At 46.3% G+C, this 15368-nt stretch overlaps 1 protein-coding gene across 1 annotated transcript; it reads right to left on the reverse strand.

Annotated features, from left to right (window-relative positions):
- Nucleotides 1–5259: 5259 nt before the first annotated feature.
- On the reverse strand, nucleotides 5260–7044 carry LOC123088817 (WAT1-related protein At5g64700). Its single transcript, XM_044510924.1, has 3 exons — nucleotides 6777–7044; nucleotides 6541–6603; nucleotides 5260–6441 (listed from the first exon to the last, which is right to left on the reverse strand). Exons 1-3 carry the CDS (start codon nucleotides 6956–6958, stop codon nucleotides 5529–5531), a joined length of 1158 nt encoding a protein of 385 aa, XP_044366859.1. The 5' UTR covers nucleotides 6959–7044; the 3' UTR covers nucleotides 5260–5528.
- Between the last annotated feature and the right edge of the window lie 8324 nt (nucleotides 7045–15368).

Consider the following 15368-nt stretch of genomic DNA (forward strand, 5'->3'; position numbering starts at 1 on the left):
CGCCTCATAAGGCGCTGGGACCAGCATCTTCGTCAGAAGAGGTCCTGCCGGTTCCTCCGGCGGCGGGGCCGGACAGTGTATCCACCCCACCTTCTTCGTCCATTCCTAGGATAATTGCAGAAAGCATGATAAAGCATCTCCCTCGGGACATGCCAGCTAAACATGGATAGACAGAACATAGCGATGACTTAACGGACTTGCGGAGCGGGACAGTTGATACCCGCGGTCCTCGACGGAGCCCGGCCATGGTTTACCGGACTTGAAGAGCACCTTCCAGATGTCCTTGTGTGAGGAGCCGTAGAGCTCCCGTAGGGTCTGGTGCTCGGCTGGGTCGTATTCCCACAAATTGCAGGCTTGGTGCTGGCAAGGGAGAACCAGTCGAACTAACATCACCTGGACTACATTGACGAGTTTGACGTCCTTGTCTACCATGCTCTGGACACGTGTTTGGAGCACCGACAGCTCGTCGGATGAGGACCAGTTCAGGCCCTTCTTGGGCCAGGACGTAAGCCGCAGGGGGCTCCGGATCTGAATTCAGGAGCAACGGCCCACTTTTTACCGCACGGCTCGGTGATATAGAACCAGTGCTGCTGCCACTCCTTGATGGAATCATTGAAGGTGCTCGTCGGCCATGTGACCTTGGGCATCTTGCTCACCATGGCGCCGCCACACTCTGCGTGCTCGCCGTTCACCACCTTAGGCTTCACATTGAAGATCTTCAACCATAAGCCGAAGTGGGGCGAAATACGGAGAAAGGCCTCACACACGATGATACACGTCGAGATGTTAAGGAAATAATTAGGGGACAGATCATGAAAATCAATCCCGTAATAAATACATGATGCCGCGAACAAATGGGTGAAGGGGAAACCCGAGCCCGCGGACAAAATGAGTAAGAAACACGACCCTCTCGTGGGGCTCCGGAGTAGGGACGATCTTCCAACGGTGGCCGATTTTCTTGGCCAGGTACCTGGCCTCTCGGAGCTTTTTGATATCCTTCTCCCGGACAATAGAGGCCATCCATTTTCCTCCTGCTCCAGATCCGGACATCTTCCGAGAACCTCTCTTCGGTGGAGGAGACGAGTGCTTGGGCGCTAGGGCTCGAGTGAAGGGAATGGACGAGCGGAAGGGAAAGGCGTGGGTAAAGAAGAAGAGACCTTATCTATTTATAGAGGTGATAAAAGCTTTTGCGCCTCCCTACTTGCCTAGTGGAACCCGCTCGTTCCCCACTCGCCGCGATTGGCGGTGCTATTGGGCTACCTGTGCCCATATTGATGAAAGCCCCGCGATAAGGGGAACACGATCTCTGCTTCTACAAGACGTGCCCGGGAAACCGCCTCGCAATATATGTGGTGGCTGGCTGTGGGAAGACGGTTCAAATAATAACTCGACCACGGTGTGATGTCACGTTATCTACAGATGTCAGCAGATTATACTTGTGGAATATCTTTCTCTCTACGATGGCATGTGAAAATCATCTTGCAGAGCCGGACACGACTTATGTGTTCGAGAGTTACTTTGGAGTATTCGGAGATGGAACCCGCCTTGCAATGCCGAAGACAATCTGCGCGCCGGATTCATCGTCATTGAAGCCTGGTTCAGGGGCTACTGAGGGAGTCCTGGATTAGGGGGTATCCGGACAGCCGGACTATATACTTTGGCCGGAATGTTGGACCGTGAAGATACAAGACTCAAGACTTCATCCCGTGTCCGGATGGGACTCTCCTTTGCGTGGAAGACAAGCTTGGCGATCCGGATATTAGATCTCCTTCTTTGTAACCGACTTGTGTAACCCTAGCCTCCTTCGGTGTCTATATAAACCGGAGGGTTTAGTCCGTAGAAGAGGAATCATAATCATCATAGGCTAGCTTCTAGGGTTTAGCCTCTATGATCTCGTGGTAGATCAACTCTTGTAATACTCATATCATCAAGATCAATCAAGCAGGTAGGGTTTTACCTCCATCGAGAGGGCCCGAACCTGGGTAAAATATCGTGTCCCTTGCCTCCTATTACCATTAGCCTTAGACGCACAGATCGGGACCCCCTACCCGAGATCCGCCGGTTTTGACACTGACAAATGCCCCTGTTGGTTTGGGTATATATGGGAATATATAGGCGAAAGAATTAAGCCATGAGGTGCATGAGGGGCTCACAAGGGTGGGAGCGCACCCTGCCCCGTTGGGCGCGCCCTCCATCCTTGTGGCCGCCTCGTGGCTCCTCCGACTTCATCTTCAAGTCTCCTGGTTGTCTTCTGGTCCAAGAAAAATTGTCGTGAAGGTTTCATTCCGTTTGGACTCCGTTTGGTATTCCTTTCTATGAAACTCAAAAACAGGGAAAAACAGGAACTGGCGCTGGGCTCTAGGTTAATAGGTTAGTTCCAAAAAATAATATAAAATGGCATATTAATGCATATAAAACATCCAAAATAGATAATATAATAGCATGGAACAATCAAGAATTATAGATACGTTGGAGATGTATCAGCATCCATGTTCCGCTATTGGTTATTGATTGGAGAGCTCGGTCATGTCTACATAGTTCTCGAACCCGTAGGTCTGCACGCTTAACGTTCGTTAACGATATAGTGTTATATGAGTTATATGATTTGGTTACCGAATGTTGTTCGGAGTCCCATATGAGATCACGGACATCATGAGGAGTCTCGAAGTGGTGGAGAGGTAAAGATCGATATATAGGACGATGGTATTTGGACACCGGAAGTGTTTCAGGACGTACCGGGAAGGAATCGGGTCACCGGAAAAGGTTCCGGGCACCCCCCCTCCCGGCAAGTTATGGGCTTAATGGGCCAAAGGGAGGGACATACCAGCCCACTAGGGGGCTGGTGCGCCCCTCCACTTGGTTGGCCGGCCCTAGGGAAGGAAAAAGGGGAGGGCTAGCCCGTCCTGCCTTTCCATCTAATTGGAGAAAGGAAATGGGGGGAGGGCGCCACCCTCCCCTGCCTTTCCCCATGCTCCAAATAAGGAAAGGGGGGCGCCACCTTGGGAGAGACCCCAAGTAGGATTCCTCCTACTTGGGCGCCCTCCTTGGCTGCTCCTCCCTCCCTCCCACCTATATATATGTGGGAAGGAGCCTCCTAGCATACAACAGACAATTGCCTGGCCGTGTGCGCCCCCCCCCCCCTCCACCGTTTACACCCTCAGTCATATTTTCGTAGTGCTTAGGTGAAGCCCTGTGGAGATCACTTCACCATCACCATCACCACGCCGTCGTGCTGTCGGAACTTATCCACTACCTCGCCGTCTTGCTGGATCAAGAAGGCGCAGACGTCACCGAGCTGAACGTGTGTGAACGCGGAGGTGCCGTGCGTCCGGTACTAGATCGGTTGGAGCACGAAGAAAGTTCGACTGCATCAACCACGTTGTGAAACGCTTTCACTTATAGTCTACGAGGGTATGTAGACACACTCTTCCCCCTCGTTGATATGCATCTCCATGGATAGATCATTGTGTGTGCGTAGAATTTTTTTTTGTTTTCCATGCAATGTTTCCCAACAGCTCGACATTTGTGGTTGATAAGCCATGGTGCGGTAGTCAGATTTGCTCTTCGTGTGCCCTTTGCGAGCTACACAGCTGAGACATTTGTGATTTAGTGCCTTTGTGTTCGAAACCTCTATCAACATGGAGTAGGATAGCGTTAACTATCCAAAACACGAAAAAACTTTGTCGAGCCCCTATGTTTGATATCTCTCAACTCAACCTCTTACTTATTTGTAGGTTATCTTTCCTCGCTACCGTACTATTTTAGCTTGTTTGTTAAGTGCTTTGAAGGACCTAATAGAAAGTTGCTTAAAATTTGATGTAGATTTTTGGTAGGACCCTTCCCCTCTAGTCCTTAAACACTCGATTTTAATACTATGCAAGTGTGTGCTCCCTTCTTTTAAGGCATTTACTTGGAAGAGGATGACTTACTCACAAAGTGTTTTTGTCATATCTTGCAATGCGTCAATCGACATTTATTGGCCATCTCGGTAGGTACTCTCGTCATCTTACCTTGTTTAGTACTACGATGGTTGTTTGCATCTAGAATGCTAGAATGCAGAGGCCATTGCACTCATGATGCTTGCTCTTTTTTTAGAAAAGGAGGATGACCCTCGGTCCCTGCATCTAGGCGATGCATACGGTCACTTTATTAATTATTCTCATAAGGCCTTACAAAATCAATACAACAGTAAGACTAAAGCCGCCGTCTAAGTAACAAACTGTCGCTACACCTATCCAGTTGATGAAGGGACGCAGATAGCCTGTGCCTAATACCAAATAGACATCGCAGCCAAGCCTAACATCTAAAACCTGAGACCCCAACCTAGCCACTTGCCGGGTCTGCGGCACACACTGGTCCGGCGTGCTCTCAAAGGCCGCCGTCACCAACTGCCACCGCTCCATCTTCATGATGCTTGCTCTTAGCACAGTTTCATAAGTAAAATGTTGAGATGGCACATGTTTTGGAGTTGTTGTCTCGAAAAAAATGTCCACGATCTAGGATGACAAAGTTAAGAGAGGGAGTGCCCTCGAAAGATATGGAATTCTTTCTGAATAAAAAATCATACAAGTCCGGCCAGGCCACCACAAATCATGGGTTAACTAGACCATAACTTTTCAGCGGTGGGTCAAATGAGTCAAAAAGAAATGGTTAGGGGATAAGATAAGCATGAGTGGGGCTATTAAAGGTTCCATTTAGTTCAAAGTGATATACTTATATGATAGTGAGTAATCAGTTAGCGGGAGTAATACTTTGAGGAATTAAAATAAAACCTTTTTTACTTTGGAAGTCCTCTTTTAAACTTGTAACAATCATGAGAAGAGACCAACATGTGCTGAACATGTATCGGGCAGATCAAACTAATCATACGGAGCACGTATTAATTCTTACCGTAAATTATGTCTACGGAATTTTAACATTTGAATATCAGGGTTACTATTTCTAAATCACCAACCGGTAATGCTAAAAATCTGCTATTAGACTTTTAACATACAAATCAAAAGTTTTTTATGGTAAATTTAGTTGGCGTGAGGATGCCCAATTTGGTTTACGAGCACGACAATTTTCTGGCCATAAAATGAACTGAGACGGAATTTTCATACTTGCCAACTAAACTTGCCATCTCGATAAACATAAATTGCCATAAAAACCGTTCGATTTGTCATGGCTAAAAAAAAACTGACATCAGGTTTGTAATGGAGTCGTAATTTATTTCTAAGTCGGTCAAGTTGCACAATGTGGGCAACATAAAAACAAAGCTGAATCATCCACTTAGAAATATGAATTCCCATCCCATCTTAGAAATAGCCGCTCCCGTTACATACCAGCAATACTCTGCCACTTGCGTTTCAGCCCTTGGACGACGATGGTTCATAAAGTTTCTAGTACTAGCGTACTACTCGTGCATTTCCTAGTGCTGTATTATGCATTTCACTCAAGAGTCTCTGTCAAAAGAAACAGCTCCTCGTGGCCGACCTGCCTGCCTGCAGGATGCATGGCTGCTGTAACTCTGTAGTAGTATTTCCCAGCTACACCTGTGAATCCAGCTTGGCTCTCTTCTCCTCCTCCAGTTTCACCTCGTCGTCCTCTTCCTTGTTCATGGCGCCGGTGCGAGCATTGCTACCATCGCATCCTTGTTTCATGATGGTTTCTGATGCAGGAGCTGCACTAAGCGGCGGCGGCGGTGGCTGCTCCTTGCTCTTCCCCCAGAGCACGCTGTACAGGCCGGCGACGAGCAGCGCCCCGCCGAGGACGCTGCCGAGGTGGACGACCTCGCCGAGGAAGAAGGAGGAGCAGAACACGGTGAGCACGAGCCCCACCGGATTAGACATGGCCAAGAACACGGGGCCCCGCCTCTCGATGCACCACGCCTGGAGGTAGAAGGACACCCCCGTGACCACGAACCCGGAGTAGGCGACGGCGACGAGACCCACGTCCAACCGCAGCGTCCAGGCGGCCGACATGTCCTCCCCGCCACCGCCGGTCACGGCCGCCGCCAGCGCGAGCGACTGCACCGTGCTGAGCAGGCACTGCAGCGCCGTGGCCAGCAGCTTGTTGGAGTACTCCTTGAGGAGGCGCGCCTGCAGGACGATCCAGAGCGACCACGTCACGTTGGCCAGGAGCATCAGGAACGTGCCTTTCATCCACTCCCCCTGCTTCCCGGCGGCCGTTGCGGCGGCGTGCGCGTGGAAGGCGCGGTGGTGGTTGAGGGGGCTGAGCGGCGGACCGGCGTAGAGGGCGATGACGAGGATGCCGGCCACGCAGAGCGCGACGCCGGCGAGCTTCGCCGTGCCCGAGGCGGCGCGGAGCTTGATGGCTTCGAGATGGAGCAGGACGGCGAAGAGGAAGGTGATGACGGGGATGGAGTTGCTCGTGGCTGATGCCACGGTCGCCGACGTGTACTTGAGGCTGATGTTGTGCAGGTTCATGCTCACCGTGTTCCTGCGTACGTAACGTACGTGCAATACCTACATGTTACTTTTACGCGCATATATAGATGATGATGAATTCAAAGGGAGATCAATGGCGTCGTGTTCTTACCCGAGTAGCGCGTACATGAAGATCTTGGTAAACAACCACAGTGACATGGGTGGCGCGTTTCTCCTGCAAAATCATTAACAGTCATGGATCTCACTCATATTAGTTAAGAACTTAAGATGGATCAACTAATTTTAACAGGTGCTAGATTGCATCCATGCATGCATAGCCACTGATTGTTTGCATTTTAATCATGACTTGATCAAGTAAGGTAGATAAATGGTTAATTAGTTGAGTACCTCTCGAGGAGGATGGCGAGGGGTAGCAAGAGGAGAGTGGCGGCTGCCTGGCGGTAGAAGATGAAGACGAAGGTGTTCATGCCGCCATCGAAGGCCGCCTTGGAGACGACGTACATGCCGGTGTAGATCACCTGGATCACCAGGGCAACAACATACGCCTTCTTGCCTGCATCCGTCGGCATGGCTACCTCCTTCTCCTGAGTGCTCGACTCCTGATCGATTGAGAAGTTTTCAGTGGTTTGAGTTGAGACTTGAGCGACACAGGAGAGTGCCTTATATAAAGATCGATGGAGAATGCAAGTATGTTGATGTTTCAAAGGGAAGTAAGTAATTAGCTAATAGCTTTTTTCTCTTTTTCTTTTGGCGATAATGTTAGCCTTTTTCTCTATTTCCTTCTGGCGATTTTTTTTCTCTCTGGCTTGCTCTCATTCACACATTTTATTTCTTTGGGCAACGAGTAGGAGTAGTACTAGCTATATATATATATTTATATTATTTTTTTTCCTTTGGGAAAGGTTTGATGCGGTTGCATAGCACTTTGATCAGTGCTTGTAGCTCATTTTGGAAACTAGCCAACTAGGTAGTGCTGTACTCGTCTTGCTTCTGCCAAACGATAGATGATCACTCGTTGTTGATGAGAAGTGTGAGAATATACCGGCTAGTGTGTGTCTTGTAGACAAGATTTTCTCCCCATTAGGGGATGTCCTCCAACACCATCCATTATGCAATGTCCATTGGGATCTCAACCAAGTGAACAGTGTCTCCTGTTGCAACTATACGTGTTGTTGTTTCTTGAGGCACACATGCATTGAAATAACTCATTTTTGTGTCTTGAACCAAAAAATATTTTCAGAAAAAGGTATTAAATACATTCATTCTTTTTCTGCAGACGATTATTTTGTGAAGAAGCCACCAGATCCACTAACCAAAGTCAAGCATTACAAAGCAAAGCTAAATAAAATAAGAATCACATCTAGGTCCTTGCGGAGCCAATAGTCTTCTATTTCAAAATGAGCCACTATTGTCGCTCCACCACCGGAGCTGGCCTCACTCTGTTATCCGCGGTCAGGAAGTCATTGTGGCCACGGTCCGCCCGAGGGAGAAGCCATTGGCAGAGCAGTAAAGAATCCAGTCGACAGCCATGCGTTGACGGTGTTATCCGAAGCGACCACCGCCGGCTCGACTCATGTACATCATCTCTAACCTCGTCAATGTTGAAGCAAGGCCCGAGCCGGAGAGCAAAACCCAAGATGTTGTTGCGGCTGCTACAAAGGAGTGCGGGAAGACAACCCACATAAACCCCTCGACATCATAATCAGATTCTTCAAACTTCACTGCAAATAGACTTGAAACATCTAGATCGCTATGTGAGAATAGTATAATTATATTACCATTTAATTAGTTTCAATCTATCAACTGCGAAATGGTATGGCAGTGATTATAATAATCTCGGTTGCCATACTAGTTATTGTCTATTTTATTATTTGGCTAACTACCTTGTCTTATTTTCATGGCTATTTTCTATGACAGATTGTGATTACACAAGATGTTTAGAACAACATAGTTTAGCCATCAACTAGTCACGGGTCTTCCTCTCATTTCCACCCCTAACCTTAAGCGGCTAGGGCAAACTTTCCCCTTCAGAGTTCACTAGCAAGCCTGTGGATTTGTCTCCCCTCTGCCTACCGCTCTGGCGGCCGGTGGTGGGGAGGAGAATCTCGGTGACTCCGCTCCGATAGTAGTTTAGGTTAGGGATTATTAGCCCTCAAAGGAGCTGTGCTCGAGCGAATGGTGATGTTTCTTCTCCTTCTAGTTCGTCTTCCGGGATTCAATCCTCCTCGAGTTCATCTGTTTGGACGTAGTCAATAGAGCTCCAATGTAGATTCCTACCTTCTCCTTGGGGTGGTGAGGTTAGCATTTCTCATCATGTGGCAAGATTTGGTGTCAGGTGCTTCAGATCTGTGCAAGGGTTCGACGGCGATGACTGCGGCTCCAAGGTGCTGGTACTTAGGAACACGTGCATGAAAACTTCCAGGTTGTTTCGACAAAGTCAAGCCGGCTTTAGTAGGGGAGCAGCGACAGTGGCACGGTGGTGGCTACTTCTGACGGCAGTAGTGGTCGTTCGGTGGTCTCGAAATCTCGATGCAGTTTTTATTACGTTTGGGATGCTTTGTACATCCGATGAATTTTCATAATAGACCTAATCCTTTCCACACAAAAAGAATACCATAGTTTAGCAACCGCGAAATGAGCCGGAACCTCAAGCAGATAAAAAGAATGGAACACCCTAACTTACATTGGATAATTATAATAAAGATTGCCTTTGTTCCCACCCCAGGCCATGCTTCTTTTTCTATCTTTTTCATTAATGAAAGAAAATCAGGATGTGCCTGTTGGAGACCACGGAGCCTGATCCTCATTTTTTGTAACGAACATGCAAATCGAGCATTAACAAGGACTCGTCAACTGCAAATATTTAGGCAAACATTTTACAGAACATCTAGCTTTTAATTAGTTGTCCTCTGCAATGAAAATTATTTAGTTGTTGAATCAAAGTAGAGAAATTTCACTCCAGGCACGCATATAAATTTAGGGATGATCTCTAGCATTTTTTTTATAAATGTCATATTGCGTTAATTAATCTGAGAACTTAGTCGATCAAAGTGGAGCACCTTGCATATAACAGCACCGGTACACCAGAGAGATCGAGCGCACGAAACGCCATGAATTCATGTCATCTTTTGCAATATATACTAGCAGCTAGCTAGGTATGCACAAAGCATATTACCACTTATTCATTTGTTAGATTCTCTGACATAAATTATATATATTTCTCCATTTCTTTGTCTTCAACGATATCTTTGGTCCATATCTTTGGAAATGACATGCATGACTGTCAATTCGATTCTCACTTTCTTGTAGTCTTTCTGTCGTGCTTGTTTTAATCTAAGTACAGGTGGTCACTACGTTTTGTTTTCTCAAGAAATCAGTGGTAGTTACGCATTGTAAGGAATTGACACATATAAAATTTTCTATGCTCCAACAAAAAGATAACGATAATATTTCTCTTTGCTTATATTCTTTCCCATTCAGGTGAAAAGATGATTCTTATTTTGTGGCAAAGGGCGAAAAGATGAAATTAAGGAATAGGCTACTCTTATTTTGCGAGGACTGAACAAAAAGATGGAATTAACGACGAGTAAGACTTGGCAAAGTTACTCAGCATATTTAGCAAAAAAGATTTTTCTTCAAAACTTGGATTTTCTTTGAGGAAAAGTAACTTGAAATGATGGAGTACTTTCAATTTTTTTTTGCTTGGGGGGGGGGGGGGGGGTATTTTTCTTTTTCTTTTTGTAGGGAAAATGACGGTGTTATCATACTACAAAACCCGCAAATTTACTTTCGGCATACTTGTCCTGCGATTACTTGATTGTCACAGCACGCCTGGACTAATTCACTCATGGAAGATTTTAGTCCATCATAGAAAGGTACATTAGTTCTGGTTAAATAGAATTCTAGCTGTCACGTCTGAAATGTACCTGCCAATTAGGTCGTCTTTGAGTTTGATCTGACACTACTACAACTAAACCTTTTCTGTTAGAAGGATCGATAATGCATGTACGAAGTTTGGAACACAGCAATCACATTCCCTGCCGATTGTTTTCTCGATCGAGCTTCACTATACGCACGCTATTATATGTACTCTCCCACAGCGAAAGCTCGCCAAACAAAGATGTTGCTTTAAACTGTATCGTTTGTTCTCTATGCAGAACTGCAGCCAAAAAGATGGGATAAAAAGAAGTGCAGTACCACAGCAGTTGACACTGAACAGTTTATATATGCTGCCACTAGTTAACAAAATTCCTATTTGAGGCGGGCCTAGATTAGATACACGTGACCGGTTTTTCCACCCGCCGCGCTTATAGGTAATCGGTACCTTCTTTCAGTGGTGGACATAAACCCGTCTCAGATTGTGACCTTTCTATGCTGGCAGGTTTCTGCAACCGACCCAGTCTCATATCAATATCTTTCTAATAATACGCTAAGTGGGTTCCTCCATGGTGTCTTCTGTCTGGTGGCCCCCCTCTGAATGTGTTGTTGAGCAAACCCTGCTCTTACCTTCTTACCTCATGTAAAAAGAGGGGATAAGAGGGAGCATGTTAAAACTTGCCCACACATATGGCAACAATTTGACATCAAAGTGCTTCAGACACAGCACAACTAACCAATCCATTCACATCATGCACATGGATACAAGTGAAAATTCATCCATATCCATCCCATACATCATATATATAACCAACAAGTTAGTACAATATTCGTTTCATCCATATGTCATACATATACATCAATCCACCTATATGACAATTAAAATGAGTGTAGTGTCACAAGGAAAGAAGATAAAGTCATTACCTTCTTGGTTGCATCTTCACCTTCGCAACTAGGTGACATTGATAAAATAAAGCCCAACAATGAACACTCAATTTAAATGGTCTTAGGCTTGCATATATATAACACTAACTTGTAATGACCGGCTCTAAAATCTTGACAAATGGACTACATATATATGACCAGATTTACAATCCAAACCAAGGAAAACAAACGAAGCAACCCTGAAATGTTATCCCTTCCCCTCAATGTCTTTGCTGATGCAACAAAGGCATGTGGTTGAAGGATAACATATATTAGGACTGTGTGGTGTACATCTTTGAGTTGGGCTGCGATCTTACCATATGTAAATAATTGTCACACATTTATAGTTGACCAAAAGAAAGTAGCACTTGCATTATTGCTGATTATTCTAGTCACAATAATGACTGCTTATATATGACCAGATAACAAACCAGATCAAGGGCAAACATAAAAAATAAATATGTAATGTTATCCTTGCACCACAATGGTTTTGTTGTGATGCAACGAGAGTATGCAGTGACCATAACACCAAGGATCACCTGATTTTGTTTTCCTTGAGATGGTATGGAATCTAACCATATGTAAACACTCATCAAATTTTATAGCACTACATAAATTGCATATGCTAGTTTTCTGTTTAGTTATTAGTTTGGTAGAAGAATAGTTTGAACCTAGCACGGTGTTGACATCAGTCATATATTAAACATTCAGTCTCCTGGCATCTTTTCAACAAACAATGCCCTCTCGGATGATTGGTCACTTTTACATAATGCAGTAAGTGCCCCCATCACACAAAGGCATCCGATCTAGAAGAAAATTCATCGAATGAGCAATCATCTCTGCCAGTAATTCAAGAGAAGAGACGAAGGACGAGGAGATCCATCATTTCCACCGCCCTAGTCGCCTCCGACATTGATCCTCGTCTCGTTAAAATCTTCAAACTTGTCTATTTCGGTACTTGATTTGTCGCGGATTTGTATGTGGGCTATTATAATTAACCATTCCTGCATTTTGGAGGTGACTACATGTGCATGTATGCATTGCTTACTCGCAAACGAAACAACGTGCTTAAATACGCGCACGCATTCATATGATATGGACCTATCATGTAAATCCGTCGAAAAGCCTAAGACACACAACACACACGTGCAGTACGCAGATCCGTACACCCAATAAAACAAAATATCCTGTGGACAAAGCTTGCTTAGCCGTAAAGCTCTTTATTATCGCTTTATATGCAAAAAAAACATTAAATGAAGAAAGTTGAGGTCGGAGCACGCATTATTGTAGCCGTACGTACGCCATGGATCCAGGATCCATCTATCCTATCAAAGTGGCAATCATCATATACTACTATGTACATGTGTTTGCCACTGTAACCATAACGAACAATCGAGCTTATTATTATTAGCTTTTTTTCGGCCAATTGTCTCAGGCGAGACGTGCACCGAAGACGGGAGAAAAGGAAGGAAGCGACGACAAAGGAACAAGTAATAAAGTGGTGAGCGTGTACGCCCACAGAAAAGCATACAATCATAAAGCAATGGCGGACGTTTCGGCATACGTACACGCGTATCCACCGTGTAAAAGCATGCCGACCACGGATCGACATAGCTGGCTAGACCGGCGTACGTGCGGTGCGTTTCGTCGAACACGTACGTACTGCGTGCTGTGATGATCACACGGCTTTAGCTAGCTCTTTAGTCTTTACGTGGATCACATACATACTTGCTCTATGATGTGTGCCGATCGAGAGAGCTACCTAGGCAAGGACCATCGGTCCATACGCAACTAATCAGCCAATAATGCATGCCAGGTGCTAACAATGCTGCACGTTTTGTCCGTGCAAGCATGCATGCATGCACACGTACGATCAGCTACAGCAACATATGAAGCTTTTCTGTACTTTCTTTTTTTTTGAACTTTGAAGCTTTTCTACTTACCAATAGGTGCGTAACCTTTCAAGAGAAAACAGTGGTTGCGTATGTTTCTGAGGTGGACGTACGTACTGGCGGGAAACACATGCATGCCACATGCCAGTGCGGTGAATTGCGGCACATGTATCGATAGGTCGAATTAGGCCATCCACAGTTTATGGGTGCGGTGAAGATTACTTAGCATGATCGAGCTAATGACCATGACGGGAACACTGCTTCCAACATCAACGACGACAGCGAAGTAGCCCGGCCGGGGTCGGGGACATGAGCATACTCTCCATTGCCCCCTGCTCGACACGTCCGCCGCACCCCTACATGCCCTTAGGCGTCGATAACAAGATCATGGTAGGGACGGATCCACCTCGAGGTTCCATGTGGGTGACATCGTACACCTTCCTAAAATGCAAAACATCTTATATAAATACTTGACCATTTTATTTTTTTCAAAAGACGAGGAGGACCCTGGCCTCTGCATCTGGACAATGCTGCAGTCCATATTTATTAATTATTCACACAAGACCTTATAAAGTCATACAATAGTAAGACTAACAGCCATCGTCTAGGCAACATTTCTGTCGCCACTCTTATCCAGTTATGAAGGGATGCTGGATAGTCTGGGGTTGATTTGGTCTCCCTCGTCGGCGGGCTCGCGGTTGCCGATGGCCTCGCGAAGATGTGTGTCAGCTACCATGGTGGGGCGACATGGGGGTGCTCGCGGGAGAGCTTGGTAGGAGGGATAGGTGGCCTCGATGCGGTCGCGCCACCTGTCGCCGGCACGGTTTTTGCCGGTCCGGATGCGTCCGCTCCTCCTTCTCCCCCTTCCCCGTGTTCGGCGGGGAGCTTGGTTGGAGGGACGGGTGGCCTCGATGCGGTCGCGTCACCTGTCGCCGGCACGGCTTGCCGGTCCGGATTCGTCCGCTCCCCTTTCTCCCCCTTTCCTCGGTCGTGGGCGGGTTGGCACAGGTTTACCAGCGGAGCGTCTGCGGGTGGTTCCGTCGGTCGAGGGCCATCGGTTGGTCCAAAGTTGGGGCCTTTGTGTAGGTCTCGGGGTTGTCTGGTTGCAAGGTGGCGGCTCTGGCGGCGGGAGGCGCGACGTTCGTGGGCGGAGCGTGCGTCTCAGGTGCGGGCAGGCAAACATGGCCGTGTGGGTGGCGTGGTTGCGGGCGGATGACGGAGTTAAGGTTCATCGGTGGGGTGTGAGTGCCGGGGTACACCACTTGTCCAGTCCTTTGACTGGCCGACGGTGGCGGTGGCCGTTGCCGCCGTACCCTTCCTGAAGGCTCCGTCGCAGCATTCACACTCTTGTCGTCTTGCTCCGGGTGAAAACCTGATCTTCGTTGATCGGGCGGTGGCGGCTACCCATGGTCGTATCCTTCTTGGAGGCACCGCTTTGGAGGCCTGGCTTCGTTTTGGTCCGGTTCACCTCTCTATTGGTAGTCGGTGGGGTGGTGTGTCGGTGTCTGGCACCTTTGTATCTTGCCTTGGGTGTGTGCGGTGTTCGGTATCTCGGATGTACTCGGTGATGTTTGCTTTATAATATAAAGCGGGGGAAACCCTTTTTCGGTATACTAGAGTTAGTACAAAGATAAGACACTTATTTTGAGACGGAGGGAGTACTTAACAATGGTTGACTACTATTTTGAGGTCCATCTCAGAACTATTTATTGGAACCATGTTGGTACTCACTCCATTCCATAATACTAGTGCTTATAGCTTTTTAAAAAATTAAACTTTACAAACTTTCACCAAATTTACAGAGAAGACTATTTAAATCTACAATACCAAATATATGAAGTACTCCCTCCGTCCGAAAATACTTGTCGCGAAAATGGACATAAATGGATGCATGTGAAACTAAAATACATCTAGATACATCTATTCCTTCGACAACTATTTCTGGACGGAGGGAGTATGAAACTACATATCATGAATCTAATGATATATGTTTGATATTATAGATGCAAATATTTTTCTTCACAAACTTGGTCAAAGTATGTGAGATTTGACTTTCAGATAAACTATATGTACTACATTATGAAACGGAAGAAGTATCTGGATCAAACTATACTGTTCGTAGTACAGTTTTCACCAAAGCTGACCCGATATTCCTATGTTTCTACATGTTATTTGTGGCACCCAGTGTTAACATCCTACATCCCCCACTAGATCATGGGTTTTCTCAAGTCACTATAAGTATAAAAACGTATACAGATTATCCAAGCAAAGTCTTTATAGAAGTTCC

This window comes from Triticum aestivum, chromosome 1B (genome assembly GCF_018294505.1).
Source record: "Triticum aestivum cultivar Chinese Spring chromosome 1B, IWGSC CS RefSeq v2.1, whole genome shotgun sequence".
NCBI lineage: Eukaryota > Viridiplantae > Streptophyta > Magnoliopsida > Poales > Poaceae > Triticum > Triticum aestivum.